The sequence below is a fragment of the Piliocolobus tephrosceles genome, chromosome 6 (genome assembly GCF_002776525.5).
Source record: "Piliocolobus tephrosceles isolate RC106 chromosome 6, ASM277652v3, whole genome shotgun sequence".
Classification (NCBI taxonomy): Eukaryota; Metazoa; Chordata; class Mammalia; order Primates; family Cercopithecidae; genus Piliocolobus; species Piliocolobus tephrosceles.
In genome coordinates, this window is record NC_045439.1 from 12,772,914 (window position 1) to 12,797,941 (window position 25,028).

The 25,028-nt window shown below is 38.7% G+C and overlaps 1 protein-coding gene across 1 annotated transcript in view; it reads right to left on the bottom strand.

Annotated features, from left to right (window-relative positions):
- Positions 1 to 25,028, bottom strand: part of UNC79 (unc-79 homolog, NALCN channel complex subunit) — a 276,415-nt gene that overhangs the window by 35,986 nt on the left and 215,401 nt on the right. The window contains exons 38-42 of the mRNA XM_023205526.2: positions 18,510 to 18,622; positions 18,339 to 18,424; positions 17,034 to 17,207; positions 13,191 to 13,259; positions 9,268 to 9,378 (exon numbers count right to left, since the gene is read on the bottom strand). Of these exons, the coding sequence (XP_023061294.1) occupies positions 9,268 to 9,378; positions 13,191 to 13,259; positions 17,034 to 17,207; positions 18,339 to 18,424; positions 18,510 to 18,622 (553 nt within the window). The remainder of the gene's footprint in view (positions 1 to 9,267; positions 9,379 to 13,190; positions 13,260 to 17,033; positions 17,208 to 18,338; positions 18,425 to 18,509; positions 18,623 to 25,028) is intronic.

The window sequence follows — 25,028 nt, forward strand, 5'->3', positions numbered from 1 at the left end:
TTTTGATGTGCATTTCCCTGATGATTAGTGATATTGAGCATTTTTTTCATATGCCTGTTGGCCATTTGTATGTCTTCTTCTGAGAAATGTCTATTTAGGTCCTTTGCCCCCTGTTTAGTGGGGTTATTTACTTAGTGGGATTATTTACTTTTTTTTTTTTAGACAGGGTTTCACTCTTGTTACCCAGGCTGGAGTGCAATGGTACGATCTCAGCTCACCACAACCTCTGCCTCCTGGGTTCAAGCAATTCGCCTGCCTCAGCCTCTTGAGTAGCTGGGATTACAGACATGTGCCATCACGCCTAGTTAATTTTGTATTTTTAGTAGAGATGAAGTTTCTCCATGTTGGTCAGGCTGGTCTTGAACTCCCAATCTCAGGTGATTCACTTGCCTCGGCCTCCAAAAGTGCTGGGATTACAGGTGTGAGCCACCGCGCCTGGCCCTGTTTTTTGTTTTTTTACTGTTGTTTGAGTTCCTTGTATATTCTGGATATTGATCCCTGGTTGAAAGTTGATTCATCCTTTTTAAATAATAAATGTCACAGAAACAGGTGAAGCTACCTATATGATGCTCTCTTTTCTTTCTTCCTTTCTCTCTTCTCTGAAGTGGCCACTATTCTGAATCTGGTACTTATTGTTTCATGTATGTTTTTACACTTTATGTCTCCATTATAATATACAATATTGTTTTGCATTTTTTGACTTTCTGTAATGTTATATTGTGCATATCTTTCCACAACTTGTAATTACTCACTGCAATATATTTTTGAAACTAATCCTTATTGATATGCGGAGCTCTGGTTCTTCCAACTCAACAGCTTAAAATATATAATTGTATGAATTTACCAAAATTCATCGATCAGTCCCCCTCTTGATGGAATGTTGAATTGGTTTCCATTTTGTAAACCTTCTCTATTGCTGAATAGAACACACGTGCAGAAAAGGACATAAAATATAAGTATACAGTTAAATAGATTCAGATGGCATGACACTGTAAAATAAATATTTGGTCTTCGATCCTGTATCTGACATACAACTCCTAAAATCCTTAGACTCTCCAAATTGATGTCTTTTTGTATGCTAATAAGTTGACTGATGGCTGGCAACCTAGGTAGCAGTAGGAAGGGGACTGATCACCTGAAAGACCAAGGCACAATTAGAGAGTTGGGACTATCAGCCCCACCCTTCAACCTTTAGAGAAGGTCTTAGAAGGGTTGACGGCTGGGTTGATCACCAATGGTCAGTGGATTAATTGACCATGTCTACATAATGAAACCTCCATAAAAACCCAAAAGAAAAGGGTTTGGAGAGCTTCTGGATAGCTAACCACATGGAGGGTTCCTGGAAGGTGGCATGCCCAGAGAAGGCATGGAAGCTTTGTGCCCCTTCCCATGTGCCTTGCCTTATGCATCTCCTCATCTGTATCCTTTCTAATATTCTTTATAACTGGTAAATGTAAGTAAGTGTTTTCCTGAGTTCTGTGAACTGCTCTACCAAATAAATTGAGCCCAAAGAGGAAGGATCCCTAATTTATAACTAGTTAGACAAAAGCATGGGTAGAACAACCAGAGCCTACAGTTGTCAAATGAAGGTGGGAGGTGAAGGGCAGTCTTAGGGGCTGAGCCCTCAACCTGTGGGATCTGATGCTATATCCAGGTAAGTAGTGTCAAAATAGAACTGAATCTATTCTGCAGAAGCCATTGCTTGCTTTTTGGTAGGAAGAAATCTCCACACATTTGATCACAGAAGTCTTTGGTCTTGGCAACTGTGAGAGCAGAGGGGAAACATGGTTTGAGTTTGAGTTTTACCAGTCTCAGAAGATGGACCGAACACTCATATAATCACCTCCCGGGCAAACAACAGCACATTGCAAGTATCTCAGAAGCTCTGTGTGTCCTGTCTTAATCCTTTCATAATCAAATAAGTAGAGTCCCTGCGGGGCTGTGCCCACTGTCTTTTCTTCCTATTCATTTTCACTCATTGTGTCTTGCCTCCTCATATGTCTGGTTATCTTTGATTGTGTCCTGAATGCTTTGTTAGGAAGATATTTGCAGAAATGATTTGCAGCCTGAAATGTTACCTTCCTTCAAAGAACTTTCTGTTTGTTTAGTGACAGGGACACAATCACAGCTCACTGCAGCTTTGACCTCGTGGGCTCAAACGATCCTTCCACCTCAGCCTTCAGAGTAGCTGGAACTACAGGCATGTGTTACCATGCCAAGCTAATTTTATTTTTTTTGTATTTTTTATACAGACAAGGTTTTGCCATGTTGCCTAGGCTTAGGGTTACCTTAATACACATACAAGGCTTGTAAGCTTGTAATATTTTATGTTGGGCTACCACAGGGCTTGACACTGAGCTGTGTCCACATGAAGGAAAGTTACTCTGGGGGTGTCTTTACTTCATGGTCCCAGCCAAAAATGTGTGGGTCAGGAGGCGTGGTATCAGGGTCTCCATTCTTGGTAGGTTCTGGATTCAGACTTTTGTCCCTCTAGCCTCTTGGGGCTTCCAAAACTGCAGCCTCTTAGTCACATCTAGATTGACAAACACTCCCAGGGTAAAAACGGCCATCAGTGCTGTGCTCACAGCTCCGAATTTCTGGGTTCTCCCTGATCTTAGCCTCATAACCCTTCTCTATATAGTTAGTATTTTGAAGAAGTTTTCAGAAAATGTTTTGTTCACTTTTTTCTTTTTACTTTTTAAGTTAACTGGGGAAAAGGTTCAAATTATCTTGTTTACCACCACCAGAAGAGAAAATCCAGGATTTTAATTGCCATTATACTAAACCTATAGGTTATTCTGTGAGAATTACCTGTTTTTACCATTCTGGGTCTCCATCCATGAACATAAAATCACTTTCCATTTATTTAACAATCTGTAATGCTCTTGAGTAAAATGTTCTGGTTATCTCCATAAAGTTCTTGCATATTCTTTTTTTTTTTTTTTTAAGACAATGTTCTCACTCTGTTGCCCAGGCTGAAAGCTCATTGCAGCCTCAAACCGCTAGACTCAAGTGATTTTCCCACGTCAGCCCTGCAAGTAGCTAGGACTAGAGGTATACACCACCATGACTGGATAACTTTTTTTTTTTTTTTTTTTTTTTTTTTTTTTTTTTATGAAGGACACAGAGTCTCGCTCTGTCACCCAGGCTGGAGTGCAGTGGTACAATCATGGCTCACTGCAACCTTCACCTCCCAGGGCTAAGCGATTCTCCCACCTCAGCCTCCCAAGAAGCTGGGACTACAGGTGCATGCCACCATGCCCAGCGAAATTTTTGTATTTTAGTAGAGACAGTGTTTCACTATGTTGCCCAGGTTGGTCTTGAACTTCTGAGCTCAGACAATCCACCCACCTTCACCTCCCAAAGTGCTAGGATTACAGGCATGAGCCACTTTGTCCAGTCAAATTTCTTTCTTTTTTTCTTTTTTTTTTTTTTTTAATAGAGATGGAGTCTCGCCTTGTTGCCCAGGCTGGTCTCAGGCTCCTGGGCTCAAGCAGTCTTCCCACCTTGGCCTTCCAAAGTGATAAGATTACAGGCATGAGCCACCACACCTAGCCATTGTACATTCTTATTAGATTTATTTTTTGTCACCAGAATAAATGACATTTTAAAAGTATGTTTTATAATCATCTGTAGTTGAATATTAAAATTTGGTGATTTCTGGGTATTCATTTGTATCCAACATCCTTGCTGAGCTCTCTTGTAGGTTCTGAAAAGGTGTCTATAGATTCCGTTTGATTCATTTGTAATCATATCACCTATGAAAAATGAGAGTTGTATTTTTCCTTTCTAATCCTTATACCTTTGATTTCTTCTTCCTGTCTTACAGAACTGAATGGGACCTCCAGTACCATGATAAATAGAAACAGTGATGACAGGCTTTCTTGTCTTATTTATGATTTTAAAGGGATGACTCTTAGCATTTCACCACTACATACAATGCTGGCTAGATGTTTCTGGTGGACCCACTATATGAAGTTAAGAAATTTCCCTTCTATTCACAGTTTGATAAGAGTTTATGATAAATGACTACTGAATTATAAAATATGATTTTCTTGTACCTGCTGAATAATGATAAAAGTTTTTCTTCTTCAATCTGATAACATGGTGATATTAATAGGTGTTCTAATATTTAAACATTTTTATATATCAAGAAATTTCCAACTGTGTCATGAGGCCCTATTTTTAATGCATTGATTTGCTATTATTCATTCAGAAGTTTTGCATCTATGAAGGATATTGACCTATAATTTTCCTTTCCCCTATTGTCCTTCTCTGGTTGATATCAAAATTCTACTTGCCTCATAAAATGTGTTGGGAAGTGTTCCCTTTTTTTCTATTCTATTGTTTGTATAAAGAAGAGATCAATCAGTTCTTAAATGTTTAGTAGAAGTTGTCCTCTAAAGCTGGAATAGTTTTTGAGGGTAGGTTTTTAACTATTGTTGCCGTTTTCCAGGCATCTAAGTCTAGTCAATTATTTCTTTTTCTTTTTTTCTGGATGTTCTATATGATACATTTCTAGAAAATTGTATCTACTGTCAAAGACTTCAAATTTACTGGCATAAGGTTGTTCATTTTAAAATCTCTAATGTCTGTAGTTACGCTGATATTCTTCATCATTGCTGATATTCTTTATCAGTGTCTTTTATCCGGTTTTCTTGATCAGTCTTGCCAAGGGTTGGTCTATTTTATTAGTCTAGTCAAAGAGCCACCTTTCTGTTGTATTGGTCTTCCATTGTATCTATGTTTTCCTTCCTTCCTTCCTTCCTTCCCTCCTTCTCTCCCTCCTTCGTTCCTTCCTTTCTCTTTCCTTCCTTCCCTCTTTCTCTCCTTCCTTCGTTCCTTCCTTTTTTCCTTTCCTTCTCTCCCTCCTTCCTTCCTTCTTTCTTTTTTTCAAAGAAGAAGAGGGGGTCTTGCTCTGTCACCTAGCCTAGTGTGCAGTTGGTGCAATCATAGCTCATGGCAGCCTCAAACTCCTGGATTTAAGCAATCCTTCCACCTCAGCCTCCAGAGTAGCTAGGACTACAGGTGCATGCCATCACACCAGCTAATTGTTTTATTTTCCTGTAGAGACAGGGTCTTGTTATGTTGCCCAGGCTGATATATCTGTTTTTTATTTCATTAATTTCTGCTCTTATCCTTACTGTTTCCTTTCTTTAATTAATTAATTGCCTACTATCTGTTCCATGTTTTAAAATCTTCCACATTTTTTATATATGTTCTAAAATTGGTTGATTCAGGATTCTTTATATGACCATTGCATCCACTTTGCTCACTGTATTGTTCAAAGCTACTATATGTTTTATCTGCTTGATCTATCCATAACTGAAACAGATAATCTCCCTGTATAACCTTGAATTTATCAATTTATCTTTGTAAGCCTATTATATTTTGTTTTATATATTTAGAGGCTATATTATTAGCTCTATGTAATTTTTGAATTGTCACATTATTCTGGTAAATTGCTCCTCTTATCAATATATTGTGACTTTCTTTATAATAATGCTTTTCAACTTAAAGTCAGTTGACTGACTTCAGCTTTCTTTTCATTAGTATTAGTGTGGTATATCTTTTTTCAAGCTTTTTCTTTCAAATTTTCTCGGTGTCTTTACACATGTTTTAGACGTAGCTCAATTTTTAAAAGTCAATCTGACAATCCCTACTGAGTCTAGTAAACTTATGTTTATTGTGATTCTGTCATCTTACGTGTGCTTGTTACAGCTTGTTCTATGCTTCTCTTTTTGTCTTGATTGAGCTTTTACTCTTGTTTTTATTCTCTGTTTGGAACTTATAAATTGTATTTGTGGCTTTTGGAGCTTACCTTTACAATGTCTACATGTATTCTTAAGAGTTTAAAGTTATTATCTCTGCCCTTCTTGTAGATAATATATAGAATGCTTTAACTTCAATCTCCAACCACACACACACACACACAAACACACACCTCATACAGAGTACTATTTTCTAGTATTTTATTGTTATTTTGTTTTTATGCCCATCTGATTAACATTATTATTATTACTGCTTTATATTATCAATGATCACTTAGATGTTCACACTGTACCAATTTCTTGGAGTATCATTCCTTCACACATTTCACTCCTTCCTTCTTGGTTCACTTTCCTTCTTACATCTTTTAGTAGTTGTTTCAGTAAGAATCTATTAGAAACTTTCTTATTTTCTTGATAGAATATCTATTTATCCTTCACTTTTGAAGGATAGCTTAGCTGGTAGAGAATTCCAGGTAGATAGTTCTTTTTTCTTATCATTTTAAAGACATTTTTTTTTTTTCAATTACCTTCTGGCTTTCATTGTGCTGTTGAGAAGTGTATTGTCTGTCTTCAGGGTGTCTTTTCCTTTGGTTGTTCTGAAAATGTTTTCTTTGTCTTGGCTGTTTTGACAAGTTATTCCTACTCATGTACACTATGACATGAGCACATAAAACTTTAGTTTATTTATAATACTTTTAGGGCTCATTGTGTTTCCTGAATCAGAAAATTAAATATTTTTCATCAATTCTAGAATTGATAAAAAGCATATTTTCCTTATCTGAAATATTTATTAGATATATATTAGAATTTCTCTTTATATTCCTCTCTTTATCTCTCTTCTGAATTCTAGGTAATTTCTTCCCATCTATTTTCCATTTCACCAATTCTCTCTTTGCCTATGTCTAATTTGTTATTTAATCTATCCATTAAGTTTTTTATGTCAGTGATTGGTTTTCATTTCTAGAATTTCTACTGTTTAAATCTGTCTGGTTCATTTTTTTAAATTTTTGAAATGACTAAATCTATTATTTTATTTATTTTTCATATGCTTATCATTAAAAGGATAGTCACTTATATATTTATATTTTTAATATTTTATAATATTTATATATACATTCTTCATATGCATATCATTTATAGTCACTTATATATTATCATTTTTAATGATATGTTTATCATTTATATCTTTATCACATAGTTTTAATATTGAAAGTTCTCGTGGGAAATGATCTTGTTCCTTGTTGACTTTCCTAATCTATCACAAGGTGGGTTATATCTTCATTTGTTTTGTAATTTTAGATTATGAGCTCATGTTCATTAGGATTTTAACTATAGGAATCCTGCTGGGCATAGATTGGAGACATATTAATTCAGAGAGGGTTGAGGCTTGTTTTGATCTTGCTTCTGCCAGATATTCCAAGGTTATTACTTGCTCAGCACTAATGTTATTTGACTCTTCAACTTGGGAGTTCCAAGAGCATGCAGGTATTATAAATTCAAACTCTAAACCTGATCCAAGATAGGCCCATGTTTACTAATTCGCAAGGAAGACTATAAATCTTTCTCCCAGTTTCCAAACTGAGACAGACACCATTCTTTGTCACCTCTATATAAGAATGTATTCTTTCCAAACTACCCTTTTACCAAGTGAATAGCCTTTCAAGGGTTCTGACTTTTTGCTAGGGATAACTCAGATCCAACTCCCTGCCTGGATAATCCCAAAACTTCATCTCCTTTCCTTGTATGGGCTTTAAAACTCCAGGCACTAAGTTGCCAAGACAAGCAACACCCCCACCACAGGGCTATTTATATGCTTACCACTCTGATCCTCAATTCCACTTCATTTTTGCCCCTTTCATTCTTATAAAATTAGGTCTACATTAAAAATCACCTTTATTACATTTCATCCAGTGTTCCTAGTGGTTTAAGTGGTATGGTTTTCAGGGTATCTAGACTACCAGATTGCTAGAAAGTGAAGTCTCCAAAGTTCTTACCTTTCTGTGCCTTTTCTTTTGATTATATAAGGGAGACAGCTGAATTAGCTACTGCTATTTTTAAACCATTTCTTATAGTTTCTCATTATCGGCCAGGAAGGTAGAACACCATCAACTGAAGCTTTCTACAAGTAGTCATCATCTTGCATTAGAATGAGAAAGGGTAGATGATAATGGGAAGTAAGAGGCCACTAAAGTTATGAGGGATTATGAAGAGATATTGTATGTAATGAATATCTTGAACTGGAAACCAATAATATCTTGAATTCAAATGCTACAAAGGCGCCTGTAATCTATATCTATACCGTACAACATAGAAAGTATAAACTCATTATGATTCATCCCCCCAAAAAGGTATAATTTAAACAAATTAAACATAAACACAATGAAGAAATCAAATGGTTTCTAGAAATAGAAAATCTTTTTGGTGCTGTGTCTTACTGATCTACTTTTTTAAGTGAAAAAGAAGGAAGAAGTTATCTTTCAAGAAGGTTCTAAAAGAAGAAAAAAATGCTGACCATCTTGGTAGTTAGAAAACATATTGCTCCAGGCAGGGTAATAAATAGTTTCTAATCAGAAAAACCAAAGAAAAGATTACCATGGAACACTTAACATGACAGAATGGACCCAAGTTGGTAAGAAAGAGGACAAGAATGCTTTAAATAGAATGAAAGCCTTAGTATAAAATTAGATTTTTATGAGGAAAATAAAGGGCTTATAGAAATGGACAACATGAATAAGAGACATTCTGAATGTTCAAGAGAGAACAACAGAAACAGAGACCCATGGAAAACAAGCTTGGAAAATTTAGAAATTGAAAGGGTAACATTTGCACATTGTTCTTAAGGACAGAAATGCTCCCAATTTGCCCTGCCTACTGCTTTTCCATTAGGACAGCATCTACCAGCTCCAACAAGGCTGCTACTGCCACTGGGCCAGCAGTACTTTTCCACTTTCTCGGTAGTGGGCCAGGGTTGCTACAGATAATGCAATAGAGAAACCATTATTAAGGCAAGATGACAAAGATGAGATTCCAATCTCAGAGGCCAAGAACCCAGACCTGAAAAGACAGACACATGATGAGAATTAAGGAGCCCTTCAAAGGCTTTTACAAATGACAAGCTGATATTCTTCTACTTTGGGTATAAAAATGGTATGTAGAGATGTCTTGCCTCCCAATCATGGGATGGTGAACTTGAAAAGGACCTTAAGAGGTCCTGTCAACCATTAGCTCTTTTCATTAAAAATACCACTTGTGTTCTAACCACATGACCCTCGGTTCTCCAAATCTGCATATGTGCATATTTTAGACATTGTGTGTGTGTGTGTGTGTGTGTGTTTAAAGTGTTTCCTTACCATGGTATTTATTAGACTTCGGCAGTATTACTCATTTTTAACTATATGGAAGCAACTGACCTAAAAGGGACTTGCCACTGATTCAAAATAATATATTTCTTCCAGTTTTCAGTTTCACAGGAACACACATATGGAAGCTTGCTTACCTTAGTGAAAGCTCGGTAACATAAGCCACACAGCTCCACTAGGTAGGCCAGAGTGAAGACGGCATTCTGAATTACAAAGCTGAGCAGTTTTGAAAACGGTTCCAACAAACTCTGCAATGAGATTGGGGCCAAATAAAGTCAATTGCTGATTATTTATTTAAAAAAATATTAAAATCTTACGATACTTTAACTAATGGAATCACTTTTTTTTAATTGAAAAATCTGTTGCCAGGTGGCTCCTGTAGCAACCCCGTTGGTCTAATAAAAACAGAACTGCACCTTCAGTCGAGGGCTCAAAGAGCAGGATCAAATCATTTCACTGCTCAAAAAGACATTCATTTTTCCATGTGGCATCATTTACAAACCTTCCTAACTTCAACCCTGTCTTCATGTCCACTCTAAGCAATCAAGAGTGTGGGGTTGGCAGTAGGATCTTCCACTTTATTTTCAGCACATTTAAGTGTTTATGAGTTCATCATATTCAGATCTGGAAGCCTGTCTTCTGGGTTAAGTAACGCAAACCACCCTTGTGTGTAAGTACCAAAGTACTATAGCTTATATAAAATTCATCACAACCCAGCCTCCTGCCAACGTTTATCAGGAAGGCATAGTCTGTTTCAGTTTCTCCCCCTGAATCTTACCCATAAAGGATTAGTTTTAGTTCCATATGCTTTCTTAAGTTATTTAGAAACATTTGTTGAGTACCTACTGAGTGTCAGACTGAGTTAGATGGATGATTTCATATAGTTTATCTTATTCAAGTTTTTCATAACTATCCTGGGAGACAGTGTGTTACAATATAGGTAACGACACAAGCACTAAATTCTGACACAAGGGTGTTCACACTCTAGCTCACTGTGACCTTGAATAAGTGATTTAATCTCTCTGGAACTTGGTTTTCTCTTCTGTAAAAGGGGAATAATAATGGCTTCCACCTCATTAGGGTGCAAGTTATGAGAATTAAAAGAGATAATATATGTAAAGCACTTGGCACCAGTAAGCTCTCCATCATTGTTAGCTATGGTCTTCATTATTAACCTTCTGAAGCTTTAGTATCCATTCCTATTCTGCAGCTTAGGCAGTTGACAAGTAATTAGCCTAAGGCCATGAAGGTATCAGGTGGAATTCAAAGCCAAGTTCCAGGGCAATTTTCCAGAGGTAGAATTTCTCTGCAGAGAAGATAAGATTTTAACTGGACTCCAAAACACTTGCATGCCATGATTTCCACTACTTCTCAATCTCTATAGTGCTCGCTGTCTGGTTTTCAAAAGTAATACATGTTCAGTGTCCAACTCAAGATATGCAGGAAAGGACACATGAGGAAGTAAAAGTCATCCATAGTCCCACCACCTCATGATTACATTTTGAACATAGTGGAAATATTACACACGTAAAATCTTGTATTTTTTTTTTTTTATTATACTTTAAGTTCTAGGGTACATGTACACAACGCGCAGGTTTGTTACATATGTATACATGTGCCATGTTGGTGTGCTGCACCCATTAACTCCTCATTTACATTAGGTATATCTCCTAATGCTATCCCTCCCCCATCCCCCCTCCCCACTATAGGACCTAGTGTGTGATGCTCCCCTTCCTGTGTCCAGGTGATCTCATTGTTCAATTCCCACCTATGAGTGAGAACATGTGGTATTTGGTTTTCTGTTCTTGTGATAGTTTGCTGAGAATGATGGTTTCCAGCTGCATCTATGTCCCTACAAATGACACGAACTCATCCTTTTCTATGGCTGCATAGTATTCCATGGTGTATATGTGCCACATTTTCTTAATCCAGTCTGTCACTGATGGACATTTGGGTTGATTCCAAGTCTTTCCTATTGTGAATAGTGCCACAATAAACACACATGTGCATGTGTCTTTATAGCAGCATTACTTATAATCCTTTGGGTATATCCCCAGTAATGGGATGGCTTGTATTTTGTTTTTTATTAACTTAATATAACATCAGAAATTCCCAGTGCCATTTAATTCTTCATAATCACCAATTTTAATGGTCACAAAGTCACATTTTACTATAAATAACACCCCAATAAAAATATTTTACATGAAATTAGCATTTGCATTTTCTTCCTTGAACAGATTCCCAGAAAAAAAATGACTAACTCAAAGGATATAAGCATATTTGAGGTTCTTCTTTCTTATTGATATGAAAATGAATGCACTCTGTGTTAGTTGACCCTAAATATAGGAATTCTGTTTTTTACTTATTTGTATTCCCCACAGAAATCCATGTGGTGCTTTCCATATAGAAAATCTTAAAGAAACTCACAGAAATAGTACTAATGATTCATTATTCTTTGCTCCATATAAATGCTGTTGCCTTGGGTGCAGTGGCTCATGCCTGTAATCCCAGCACTTTGGGAGGCCGAGATGGGTGGATCACTTGAGGTCAGGAGTTCGAGACCAGCCTGGCCAATATGATGAAACCCCATCTCTACTAAAAATACAAAAATTAGCCAGGCATAGTGGCACATGCCTGTAGTCCCAGCTACTTGGAAGGCTGAGGCAGGGAGAATTGCTTGAACCTGGGAGCCAGAGGCTGCAGTGAGCCAAGCTGGCATCACTGCACTCCAGCATGGGCGACAGAGCGAGACTCCATCTCAAAAAATATATATATATAGATGTGTGTGTGTGTGTATTTACTATTGTCTTGAAACATTGATGATAGATGAATGGAATGGGAATGTCTCATGTTGCACATAATGTATCCTTATTGGTCAAAAAGAGAAGCCTGAATTCAAGCCTATAAGGAAACTTGCTCTTATATCTAGAAGAGCAGCACAGTGATGGGGCAATACGGACCCAAAGGACCTATGTTCAAGTCTCAAATCTTCTACTAACCAGCCATGTGATCCTGGCCAAGACACTTCATCTCTCTGAACCTGTTTCCTCAACTGTAAATGAGTGGATTGAACCCAATGATCTCTTTGTAACTTTCTAGCATAAACCATGAGTCTATGAAAACACAGTCAACTTAAATAGTTGCAGAATACATACATTGTTGGTGTATTAAATAGTAATTACAAGCTATAGCAATGCAAACTATTGTACCATGGCATCGAATGCAGCCAGAAAATATAACTTGGAATAAAAAGGTGAATGAGACATGGTGCGGAACTTCTTGAGGCTTGTGGTCTCATTGGGACCACTTCAGGGCAATGTAAGTGCTACTATAGAGAGCTCTATCAAATACTGTGGGAGCTGATACAGGAGAAAGTTGCTACAGATAATATGAACATGTATTTTCATTAAATGGGACCTTGAAGAATGAGAAGGAGTTTATCACACCAACAAGGGCATAAAGCATTTCAGGCAAAGGAAATGGCCTAAGCAAAGGCAAGGAAATATGAAATTAAATAAGATTATATATCTGAAGCATTAAGCACAATGTCTGCCATATGATAACAAACAGTGTTTGTTGTTTCGATGATGATGATGATAATGCTGATTCTGAAAGTGCACAGGAGGAGTGGATGAAAGAGACATGGAGCCAAAGATTAAATTGGAAAGGTGGGCTGGAGAGTCATGAAATAACATCTTAGATACCACATTAAGGAATCGGGACATCATCCTGAAAGAAATGAGAAGTTATCAGATATTTTAAAGCAAGGAACCAACAAAATAAGATCCTGTTTAGAAGGATCGCCTAGTTAGTAGTATGGGGGATGGATTGGTGGCCATGGCACGGGGCTAGCAGGACCAAGTATAAACCATGACATTGTGATGTATTAGACAGAGCTCTTTATACAAGGCACTGACCTAGCGTGACGAGAGAGAAGGAGGCTGAAAGGGAAGCATTTGGTGTGCAATAACTGTGTCTTCAGTATTGCTACAAGCTTATCTCATAAGGTTAAAAAATAACTGACTAACCAATTGGTTATGTTTTTCTGAAACATACATACCCTTGTAGCATTGGTAGAAGGGATCTTCAAGAGGCAAATCATAATTCTCAAACTGGAATCTAAAGAACACTGTGAATAAATATGAAAAAAGTAAAAATCAGTTTCCACCTTAATATACCTTTTGCTTCAAATATGTCCTGAAAACATTTATTTTAGCAGAAGGAAAAATCTGAAATATAACTGCCTCTCTACAATTTCCCATGCCATAATATCCTTTTTGAAAGAAAAATCATTCTCAGGTTAAAACAATTTTAATTAAACAATTATACAATGCTAAACAATTAAATAACTAAACACAACTCCTAAACTATTTTTCAAAGATATAGCCCTAAAAATTAATGAGATAGGTGAATAGAGAGATGGGTGGAAGGATGGACGGATGAATGGATGGACGGATGGATGAATGGATGGATGGACAATGAACAGAAATTTGTTGGGTAGATATTAAATGTATCTAACTCTAAAGAGATACACCAACATGTGAAAGGCCATTTTGGGGCGGGGGGGGGGAACCTACTTAGATCTATTTTAAAAAACCATGAATCCACCTAAGAACCAGTTTCATCTGCCCTTTCTCTGCTATGAAGAAACAAGATAAAAACCTGAGAAAATGCAGTAAAACTTCTACAAGAGAAAATCATACCTTACCTATCCATTCAAGTTCTATATTGACAAGATTCCACATCAAAATGTACTTTTAAAATTAAGTTTACTAGGATGGGGGGAAACATTACAGCAAGAATAAACAATGATATGGTAAACAGATCACAATGCAGGCTATAGTTAAATTTCTGCAGCTGTGTACATACATTAACTTCGTCAAGACAGTACAAAACAAGCCAGGAGTTTTCCAAGTGAAATCCTGGAACCAGCAGCTAGAAATGTGCCGGAATGCAAATCCTCAAGCCCCACCCCTACTGAATCAGAAACTCCCAAATCAGGCCCAGTAAGTTGTGTTTTAGCAAGTCCTTCAGGGACACTGATGCACACTGACGTTTGAGATCTGCTTCTATAAACTGATGAAAACAAACTATAGAAGGTTTCAGTGGTTTATTATTTTCCCCAGAGATGAAAAACAAAGGCAGAAGATGATCAGGGGCAGTGCCCAGATCTGCCCCAGTTGGGGAAATTCCTACACAGATTGTGAAAGTATTTCACAAGTGCCTTTGAAGGGAACCTCTGGTTCTATTTAATCTGCTCGACACTCATCGGAGTTGATGTGACATTTACATTACTTTAAACCAGAGGCTGAAAACTGGCTGCTCATCAGGCCCCCATAGTGATTTAAAACCCAGAAAATGTCATCTTGGGAATAAAAGGGAAGACAGACAACCTGAGGCCTGCGCTCCCACAGAACAACAACTGGCAGGCGTGAGTAGCCGCTGACCTCGTAGAAGGACTGGCACATTCCAGTTCCTAAGGGCCTCAATTCTCCTTATTATCTTTTCTCCCTCATTAACCCTGTAGGCAGGGTCCCTATGGGCAGGCTGATTGTCATGAATTAGGCATGCCACTTGTTTACAGCTGGCAACACTTGCCACTCTTCTGTGCTCAAGTTAAATCTTCTGACAGTCACATCGGCACACAGACATTTAAATTTGCCATACCTCGGCCGGGCGCGGTGGCTCACGCCTGTAATCCCAGCACTTTGGGAGGCCGAGGAGGGCGGATCATGAGGTCAGGAGATGGAAACCATCCTGGCTAATATGGTGAAACTCCGTTTCTACTAAAAATACAAAAGAAGTAGCCAGGCGTGGTGGCAGGCGCCTGTAGTCCCAGCTACTTGGGAGGCTGAGGCAGGAGAACGGCATGAACCTGGGAGGCAGACCTTGCAGTGAGCCGAGATTGCACCACTGCAATCTAGCCTAGGTGACAGAGCGAGACTCTGTCTCAAAAAAAAAAAAAAAATTGCCATACCTCACCCCATCCCTTCTCTGAGCGTGTGTGGCTCTTTAGCAGTGAAGCCCTGATTGGTTCTCGGGTCCTAGGAGGCTCCATGTGCTTAAAATTTGTGCACTCAATTTCCTGTGTGTTGATGTACAGTAGCTATACACATACACAGTTTCAAAGTACTAACCCTTCTGGCTTGGATTTATTCAGCTGCTCCAGATCTGTGGGCAAACAAGGATCATAGAATGTAAGAGATGGTAAAGATCCCTCCTCTGTACTCCTGCTTCTCACAGTAACTCCAAACTCACAGCAGCACACACTGAGCTAAGGGTCCCTGCATTATCCCTTGCAGACCTATTAGTAGTATCTCCCTATTTGGAAAAATGTATTATCACAGGTGGCTGATCTTTGTCAAGTATCTTATGTATACATAATACTCATTTCAGAAGTGGAGCTACTAATACGTAACCTGATCCTTTTGTTTTTCTGTCTACGGGAAATGCACTTTATTTTTATTTTATTTTATATTTTTGAGACAAGATCTCACTCTGTTGCCCAGGCTGGAGTGCCGTGTCACAAATATGGCTCATTACAACCTCAACTTCCCGGGCTCAAGCAATCTTCCCACCTCAGCCTCCCAAGTAGCTGGGACAACAGGTACATGCCATCATGCCTGGCTAATTTTTAAAATATTTTCTATTTGTTTATTTATTTTTGAGACACAGTCTCTCTCTGTCGTCCAGGCTACAGTGCAGTGGTGCAATTATGGCTCACTGCAGCCTCAACCTCCTGGGCTCAAACAATGAGCCCACTTCAGCCTCCCAAGTAGCTGGGACTACAGGTGCACGCCACCATGCCCAGCTAATTTTTTTAAGAGACAGAGTTGCACTATATTGCCTAGCCTATGTTTTTTTTTTTTTTAATCTTTCATAGAGACGAGGTCTTGCCATGTTCCCCAGACTGGTCTCAAACTCCTGGGTTCAAGCAATCCTCCTACCTCTGCCTCTCAAAGTGTTGGGATTACAGGCATGAGCCACTATGCCCTGCCTGATTCATTTTGTTGCCAGTTAAATGCTTCTGTAATCTGCATAGAGAAAGCACAAAAAACCTCATGGAGCAGGTCAGGTTCAAAGCCAGCAACGCCACTGCCAGCCACCACCCTGCCCCCTACTCTAGAGACATGAATGTCTTCAACTCCCCCCTGCTGCAGAAGGGCAAGAAGAGTCTGTTAGTGAAATGAGCACTGGACTGTAAGTCAGAAAACCTCAGTTCTAATCCTCACATTGTCACCACTGCATTGTTTCCAGAAACTACACCACCTCTCTGAATTTGCAGAATTCATTTAGAAAACAGGGGCATTGGAAAGGATGATCTTTATAGATTTCTTCCAGCTTTAACAGTATTGGCTTCTTATTTGCATTTCCTGAGCTCAAGTTGTCAATGATCCTTGGGCCACCAGATTTCCAGGTAGGTAATTGTGTGTATATTCTTGGGAGATGGTATGGTGTAGGGTGTAACAGTCAAGCAGAAATATCGTCATTCACAAACACAGCAATCATTTCCCTTTAGATTATTCTCTAAAATGGAAACTTTACATTGTAAGTCTGGGCTGCTTTTGGACAAAACTATTTATTTACTTATTTAATATCTACCAGAGAAAAATTGCCGGATAAACACAATCTACTCACGTCTTCCTGGCTGTTTTTTTTTTTTTTTTCCAAATCAACTGGAAACATGCATATTCATAATCAGTGAGCAAAATGCTCGCTCCACATTCCTGTCATTCTCTAAGAGAAGACGGAACAACCCAAATAAGACTCCTCACTCCGTGGCTGACGGAGTTTCCTCATTGTCCTTTGCCATACATTAAATCACCCAAGACTGCTGCTTGTAAACAAATGGTCTGAAAATGGCAAGAAATTAATTGACAATGAAATCTTCGGCTCAGCTTACCTTCAGAGGTAAAACACAAGGCAGCTTGGCAAAAAATGTCTGAAACTGGTTGCTGATTGTGGTCCACAGGCTACTAGGAGAATCCATAGGCAAAGCTTCCATGAAGGTTGCAATGTTTTCCAAACAGCGTATCATAGCACCCCCTGCTGGTAAATTCTTTTTGTTATTTAGACCCTAAAAACACAAAAGCATAGGCAATCAACTGCTGAAAGAGCACGGGAATGCATAGCGCTATTTGGTGAAGGTCAGTTTAAAAGTCACATCCTCAGGCTATAAACGTGTTCAGTGCCTACTACATAGGCCAATCCCTATGATAGACTGGAGGGATACCGAGAAAAATCATTCAGACAAACTTAAGGGGGAAAATTGGTGAGAGGTGAAATGTGAGCAAGAAATAGGAAACAGCTTCCAAGGGTCTACAACTGGTGTGGTTCGGTGCTAAGAAAACAATGAATGATGCTCACTGGAAATAAATCCCAGCACAAAGACTGAGTGTAGAATTACAGGAGCTGTAGCTTTTTTTCTAGCAGTGAGCAGCTCCCACAAGCAAACCCCAAGAGCTGACCTGCAGCGGCGCTGAGACTTGAACCGAAGTCTCTTGATCCACCCACCCACCACTCTGCCCTTGGAAAACCAGCATGTTCTGTGGAGGCAAGGTCATGACTTAGCTGAGGGTATGGAGAAGTTTTCAATGAAGAGTAAATCCACGCAAAGCAGCAATGTCCAACTGACACTTTTCTATGCAATTCTATTTCTTAATTAACTTTAAAATTTAAATTATGTTAATTTTTAAAATTTAAATTATTTAAATTTTAGCATTTTCTATTATTTTTCTTTTGAGTTGGGGGTCTCGCTCTGCTGCCCAACTTGGAGCATAGTGTAGCCATCACAGCTCACTGCAGCCCCCAACTCCTGAGTTCAAGTGATCCTTCCCCCTCCATCTCCTGAGTAGCTGGGACTGCAGGCATGTGCCACCACGTCGGTTAATTTTTTTTATTTTTATTTTGTAGAGATGGGGGTCTTGCTATGTTGCACAGGCTGGTCTTGAACTCCTGGCCTCGAACAATCCTCCTGCCTCAGCCTCCCAAAGTGCTGGGCTTATAGGCATGAGCCACTGCACTCAGTCCTTAGCTTTCAATTTAATATAAATTTTTAATTTAAAACTTTTATATTTCATTTTTAAAGTAAATAACACTGAAATCCTTCCTCAGCAGTACCCTATGGTGTGATTCAAAGAAACACCCACAGTTGTGCTGGGGCTTAGAGTTTCGGCTGGGCCTTAGGGTGTTACTAAAGGAAACCCACCTCTAGGAGCTGACTGAGAGCTGCGATGGAGCTCAGCTCATTGAAGTCCATCAGAGACGAGGCTAAGGTCCGTAAAAAAGTCCCATCTGGAAAGTCAACAATCAGATTTAGTGTTTGGGTGTCTGGGATGAGGCAAATTTGTGGTGTCTGGATTCTCAGTGGATGAATTACCTTTGATGGTGCTTTGGAACAGCTGCGGGAAGATGCCGTTGGGGGCCAACTGATGGAAGATGCAGCGTAGGAACTGCTTGGCCACCCCCGCTGCATTGCCAGGAACCATCATGCTGGAGTTGAACAGGGGAGAAGAAACACGAAGTCATGGGCCAGTGAGCATGTGTTCAGGTATTTACTTAGAGTTCAGTCATTTGCACACCATGCCTCCTATGGGATAGCTCACTGTCATGTTCATCAGTGAAATGAAATATTCTACTCAAACCTAATCCCTGTTAACAAGAAGTTTTTAGAAAGAGAGAACTATGAAATGCCAGCGTAGTCTCAGATGTATTCCACGTCCCACAATGGACTCAGGAAGGTTATGAGGTCCTCAGAGAAGAGGTCACATACAAAGGTCACATGCTCACAGAATGACAGTTAAGACTAGAGCTCTGGATGAGGATTACCAAGAAAATCCTCCCAGGAAAGTGTCACTGGCTAAGAGAGAGTTGCTCTGAGGAAAAAAAAATTCATATATATAGATACATACATATATATATATATATGCGCAGTGAGGGAGATGTTCATTCTCATTAGGAGATCTGGGAAGTTTTCTTTGGGCATCCGAGCTGACACTTGTAAAAAGGCTGGACTTTGACGGCTGCAGTTTGCCCTTCACCCTTCATGTGCACCTCTGTACATCAAAAGTAGGGCCAAATTTATGAGGCCGTGCCCCTTAGACCAAGGTACCAGAAGGGATGCTTCTTGAAGTAGTTAGGGGATAAGTTATCAGAAGGAAGAAAGAAAAAATCAAAGAACATAAATGAAGAGTAAGAAGTACTGCTTACCTAATTATGCCAATTATTACCTCATTATGCCACATCTACCCTGAAATGCTGGTTCAAAGTTTTAGGTCAAAAATATTCTTTAGGAAAAAATAATACTGAACTTACAATAACTTCAGAAAATAGAGGAGAGAACCCTTTCCAATTTGTTTGATGCAGCCAGCATAGCCCTAAAACTAAAATCGATAAAGCCACTATCAAAATAAATTTTAAAAAAGAAGGAAACAGAAAAGAAATGGGAAGAGGACAGACAGATCCATAGTCATCACGGCCATTGAATTCAGCTATAGATTAAAAGACCAAGTAGGGTCATGACCAAGTAGGGTTTATCCCAAGAGTGTAATAATAGTTTAATACTCAAAAATCAGTCAGTACAATTCAATATATTAAGCAATAAAGGACAAAAAACTTTTATCTCAATAGATGCAGAAAATACATCTCACAAAAGTCAACACACATCATGACAAAAACTCAGACTGCGCCAGGCCCAGTGGCTATTGCCTATAATCCCAGCACTTTGGAGGCCAAGCGTGCATGAGCCTAAGAGTTGGAGACCAGCCTGGGAAACAGGGCAAAACTCCTTCATTTCTACAAAAAAATACAAAAAACTAGCTGGGTGTGGTGGCACACACCTGTAGTCCCACCTACTCAGGAGGCTTAGGTGGGAGGATCACTTGAGCCAGGGAGGTTGAGACTGCCAAGATGGTGCCACAGAACTCCAACCTGGGTGATAGAGCAAGACCCTGTCTCAACAACAGCAACAGCAACAACAACAAAAACCCTCAAACTGGAAAAACCTCAATTTGCTAAAGGGCATCTATAAAAAACCTATAGCTACTATGATTAATAGTAAATATTGAATACTTTCCTTGTAAGAGAGGAAACAGGACAAGGGTGCCCACTCTCTCATCTCTATGATTGCATCGGCAGTCCTAGCCATTGCAATAAGGCAACGAAAAGAAACAAAAGGCATAAAGATCAGAAAGGAAGTAGTAAAACTCTTGCTATTTATAGATGATTTTTCTATACAAAATCAAATCCTAAGAAATCTACAAAGCAACTACTAGAACTAATAAGTGAGTTTAGCTAGAATACAATGTGAATATGCAAGTATCAATTGTTATTTAGATATCAGCAGCAAAAAGTTGAAATTTTTTAAAATTCCATTTACATTAGTACAAAAAACATAAAATTCTTGAAAATAAATTAACAAAAATGGCAAGACCTCTACACTGAAAACTAAAAAACACTGCTGAGAGAAATTAAAGATCTCATGAAACTGAGATACATACCATGTTCATGAATTGGAAGATTCAATATTTTCATGCTGTCAGTTATCCCCAAATTGATTTGTTCTTTGAATACAACCCCAGGAGGCTTTTTTGATAAAAATGACAAGCTTATTCCAAAATCTTTATGAAAATGTAAATAATCTAGAGATCCAAACCAATCTTGAAAAAGATAACTAAATTTGGAGGACTCATGGTACCTGACTTTAAGACTTACTACTTACTATGAAGCTACTATAATCAAGACAGTGTGGTGCAAGCTGAAGAATTAATATAGCCGGGCGCGGTGGCTCAAGCCTGTAATCCCAGCACTTTGGGAGGCTGAGACGGGCGGATCATGAGGTCAGGAGATCGAGACCATCCTGGCTAACACGGTGAAACCCCGTCTCTACTAAAAAATACAAAAAACTAGCCGGGCGAGGTGGCGGGCGCCTGTAGTCCCAGCTACTCGGGAGGCTGAGGCAGGAGAATGGCGTAAACCCGGGAGGCGGAGCTTGCCGTGAGCTGAGATCCGGCCACTGCACTCCAGCCTGGGCGACAGAGCGAGACTCCGTCTCAAAAACAAAAAAAAGAATTAATATATAGATCAGTGGAACAGAATAGAGAGCCCAGAAATAGATCCACTCTTCTATGGTTTCTAAGCTTAACAGGCACCACAGTGATCCAATAAGCAAAGAGAATATCCTTTTTTAACTGTGTTGAAAAACTGATTATCCACATGGATAAAAATGAACTCCTACTGCTGCCTCATATCATACCATACATAAAAATAAATTTGAGAAGCTTTTTCTTCTCTTTTCTTTTTTTTTTTTTTTTTTTTTTTTTTGAGATGGAGTCTCACTCTGTCGCCCAGGCTAGAGTGCAGTGGCACAATCTTGGCTCACTGCAACCTCTGTCTCCCAGGTTCAAGTCATTCTCCTGCCTCAGCCTCCTGAGTTGCTGGGACTACAGGCACCTGCCACCACACCCAGCTAATTATTTGTATTTTTAGTGGAGATGGGGTTTCAATGTGTTAGCCAGCGTGATCTGCCCACCTTGGCCTACCAAAGTGCTGTGATTTCAGGCGTGAGCTACCGCGCCTGGCCTTGAGATGGGTTTTATAAATGCCAAATATACATATGAAAACCATAAAGCTTTTAGAAGAAAACATTAGAGAATATCTGCATGACTTGGAAGTAGACAAAGGTTTCTTAGACAGATAACAAGAAGCAATAATTGTAATGTTTTGTTTTAATGCATTAGAAATCATCTAAATTAAAAACTTATCAGCAAAAGATACCACTAAGAAAATAAATAGGCATGCCCCAGACTGGGTGAAAATATTCTCAAAACATACTTAACAAAGGACCAGTATTCAGGATATATAAAGTCTCACAACTCAGCAATAAAAAGACAACAACCCAATTAAAATATTCAAAAGATTTGACCAGACACTTCTCAAAAGAATATACACAATGGGTCAATGAGCACTTGACAAAATGTCATAGAGAAATGCAAGTTAAAACTATAATGAAATACCCATTACACATCTACCAGAATGACTAAAATTAAAAAGACCAACAATGCCAAAGTTGGGCAAGAATATGAAACGACCAGAATACACTGATGATGGTAATATAAAATGGCATAACCACTTCAAGAGAAGTTCTAGTAGTTTCTGATATAATTAAACACATACCTATCCTGTAATCAAACAATATCATCCCTAGGTATTTTACCCAGGAGAAATAAAAACATTTGTTTTAAAATGGGCTTTTATAAGAATGCTCACAATAGCTCTATATTTTATAGCCCCAAACTGAAACAACCTAGAACTACTGCAATAAGAAAATTAAAAAGCAAATTATGGGACACAATTCAGCCTTGAAAAAGAAACTCCTGATAAAAAAGCATCAATATGGATAAATCTCAAAAACATCATGCTGAGTAAAAGAAGTTGGACACAAAAGAGCACACACAGTAGGATTCCACTGACATGAAGTCTAGAATGGGCAAAATCAACCCAAGTAGAAAAATATCACAACAGTGTTTGCCCCTATGGGGGTAGAGGTTAGTTGGAAACGTGCATGAGAGAACTTTCTGGGAATAATAGTAATCCCATTAACAGGGGTTTGGGTTACACAGTCATATGCATTTGACAAAACTCAAGGAATAAACACTTAAGATTTGTGTATTTCCTTGTATGTAAATTTTACAAAAGAAACAACCATGGTCAATGTACAATATGATGAGTATAGTTAACAACAATATATTGTATACTTGAAATTTGCTGAGAGAGTAGATTTCAAATGTTCTCACCAAAAAATAAAAAGATAACTACGTGAGGTGATAAATATGTTAATTAGCTTGATTGTGGTAATCATTTCACAATGTACACATCTATCAAAAGATCACATTTATATCTTAAATATATACAATTTTTATTTCTCAATTATACCTCAATAAAGCTGGAGGAAAAAAGAAACAACTGTATACAAAAATTGAACTTGAGTTAATGCTAACTTTGCTGAAGTATGTAGGGGAAACTACATTCTAATACCTGAAATTTACTCTGAAATACATCCACAAAAAATGAATTGATGGATAGATAGATGGTTGGATGTGTGATAAAGAAAATAAAATATTTGTTTTAAAATCTAGGTGACAGGTATATGAGTGTTCACTGTATAATTCTTTCAACTTTGCAGTCCATTTAAAATCTTTCATTAAAAAAGTTAAGAAAAAAAGTTTTTAAAAAAGTCATTCATCAAATAGAGCATTAGAAAGAAAAGCAAACATCCCTAAAGCCATAAGTTATAGAAATGCCATGTCAACAATAATATCATCTTATGTTTGTAGGACCTGCTACACTTATGCTCTCACATACACTCTATCATTTGGGTCCACAGAAAATACCCCTGAGGCACAAGAAGGCATACATTAGTATCTCTCTTTTACAGATGAGGAAACTAAGGCAGAGAGATCAATGTGCCCAAAGTCACACACAGCATCCATTCCTGCCCTCTTCTGGTTCTTTCTCCCCACTGCAGTCAAAGTAGCCTTTCTACATGCTACACACACACATGTGCACTCTCACACACACACACACATGCATGCATGCATACACACACCTTGTTGCTTACAAATCCTCCGCTGGCTTCCCACTGCTGCTACAAGGAAGTCCAAAATATTTAATGTGGTTTATAAATCATGCACAATCTGGTAAGTCAAACTCAGCAAGTGTTTGCATCTCTGTGCTGTGGTTATACTGGCTTTTTCATAGTTCCTCCTACACACTGTTTTTTACCATGCTCTTTCCATAACTATGTGCATAATTAGGTTAAACTCATTTTTTCAGATCTTGATTTAAACATCACTTCTGGAGGGAGCTCTGCCCTCTTTCTCCCCTTCTCTACCACTACCAAGACCAGACTGGGACTACCTGTTACACCCACTCACACCATCAGCTCTCATCCAGGTTTGCTCATCTCAACAAATGCCACACCCGCTCACCCAGTTGTTTAGACCAAAACTTGAGAGTCATTCTTGCCTCCTCTCTTTGTCTCACACCCAACATCCAATCCATCAGCAAATTCTGTTGGTTCTACTTTCAAAATATTTCCTAAATATATCCTTAATGTGACTGCCTCTCACCACTTTAGACCAAACCACTAACCTCTCATCTGCACCACTAACATGGTCTCCAAAGTGGTTCCCTGCTTCCATTTTTACCCCCCACCATAACCTATTTTCAACAGAGAAGCCAGAGGGATCCTTAAAATTTTTTTCCTTAAAAAGATTTATTTTATTGTATAAGATCACTTAACATGAGAATTATCCTCTTAAAAAATGTTTGTGTACAATACATTACTGTTGACTGTGGATGCAACGCTGTACAGCAGATCTTCAGAGCTCATTCATCTGGCTTGACTAAAACTTCATGCCCCTTGATTAGTAACTAGGCAGTGATCCTTCAAAGCAGGTGATATGGTTGCCTGTGTCACCACCCAAATCTCATCTTGAATTGTAGCTCCCATACTTCCCACATGTTGTGGAGGAGCCCAGTGGGAGATAACTGAATCATAGGGGTGGTTTTCCCCATACTGTTCTTGTGGTACTGAATAAGTCTCATAAGATCTGATGGTTTTATAAATGGGAGTTCCCCTGCACAAGCTCTCTCTTTGCTGGCTGCCATGTAAGATGTCCCTTTGCTCTTCCTTCGTCTCCCACCATGATTGTGAGGCCTCCCCAGCCATGTGGAACTGTGAGTCAATTAAATCTCTTTCTTTTATAAAGTATCCAGTCTCAGGTATGTCATTATCAGCAGTGTGAAAGTGGACTAAAACAGCAGGTTAAAGCACATCGCTCCTCACTCCAATGGCTCCCTGCTGCATCCTTAAAATGACCTGCAGGGCTCTACTTGG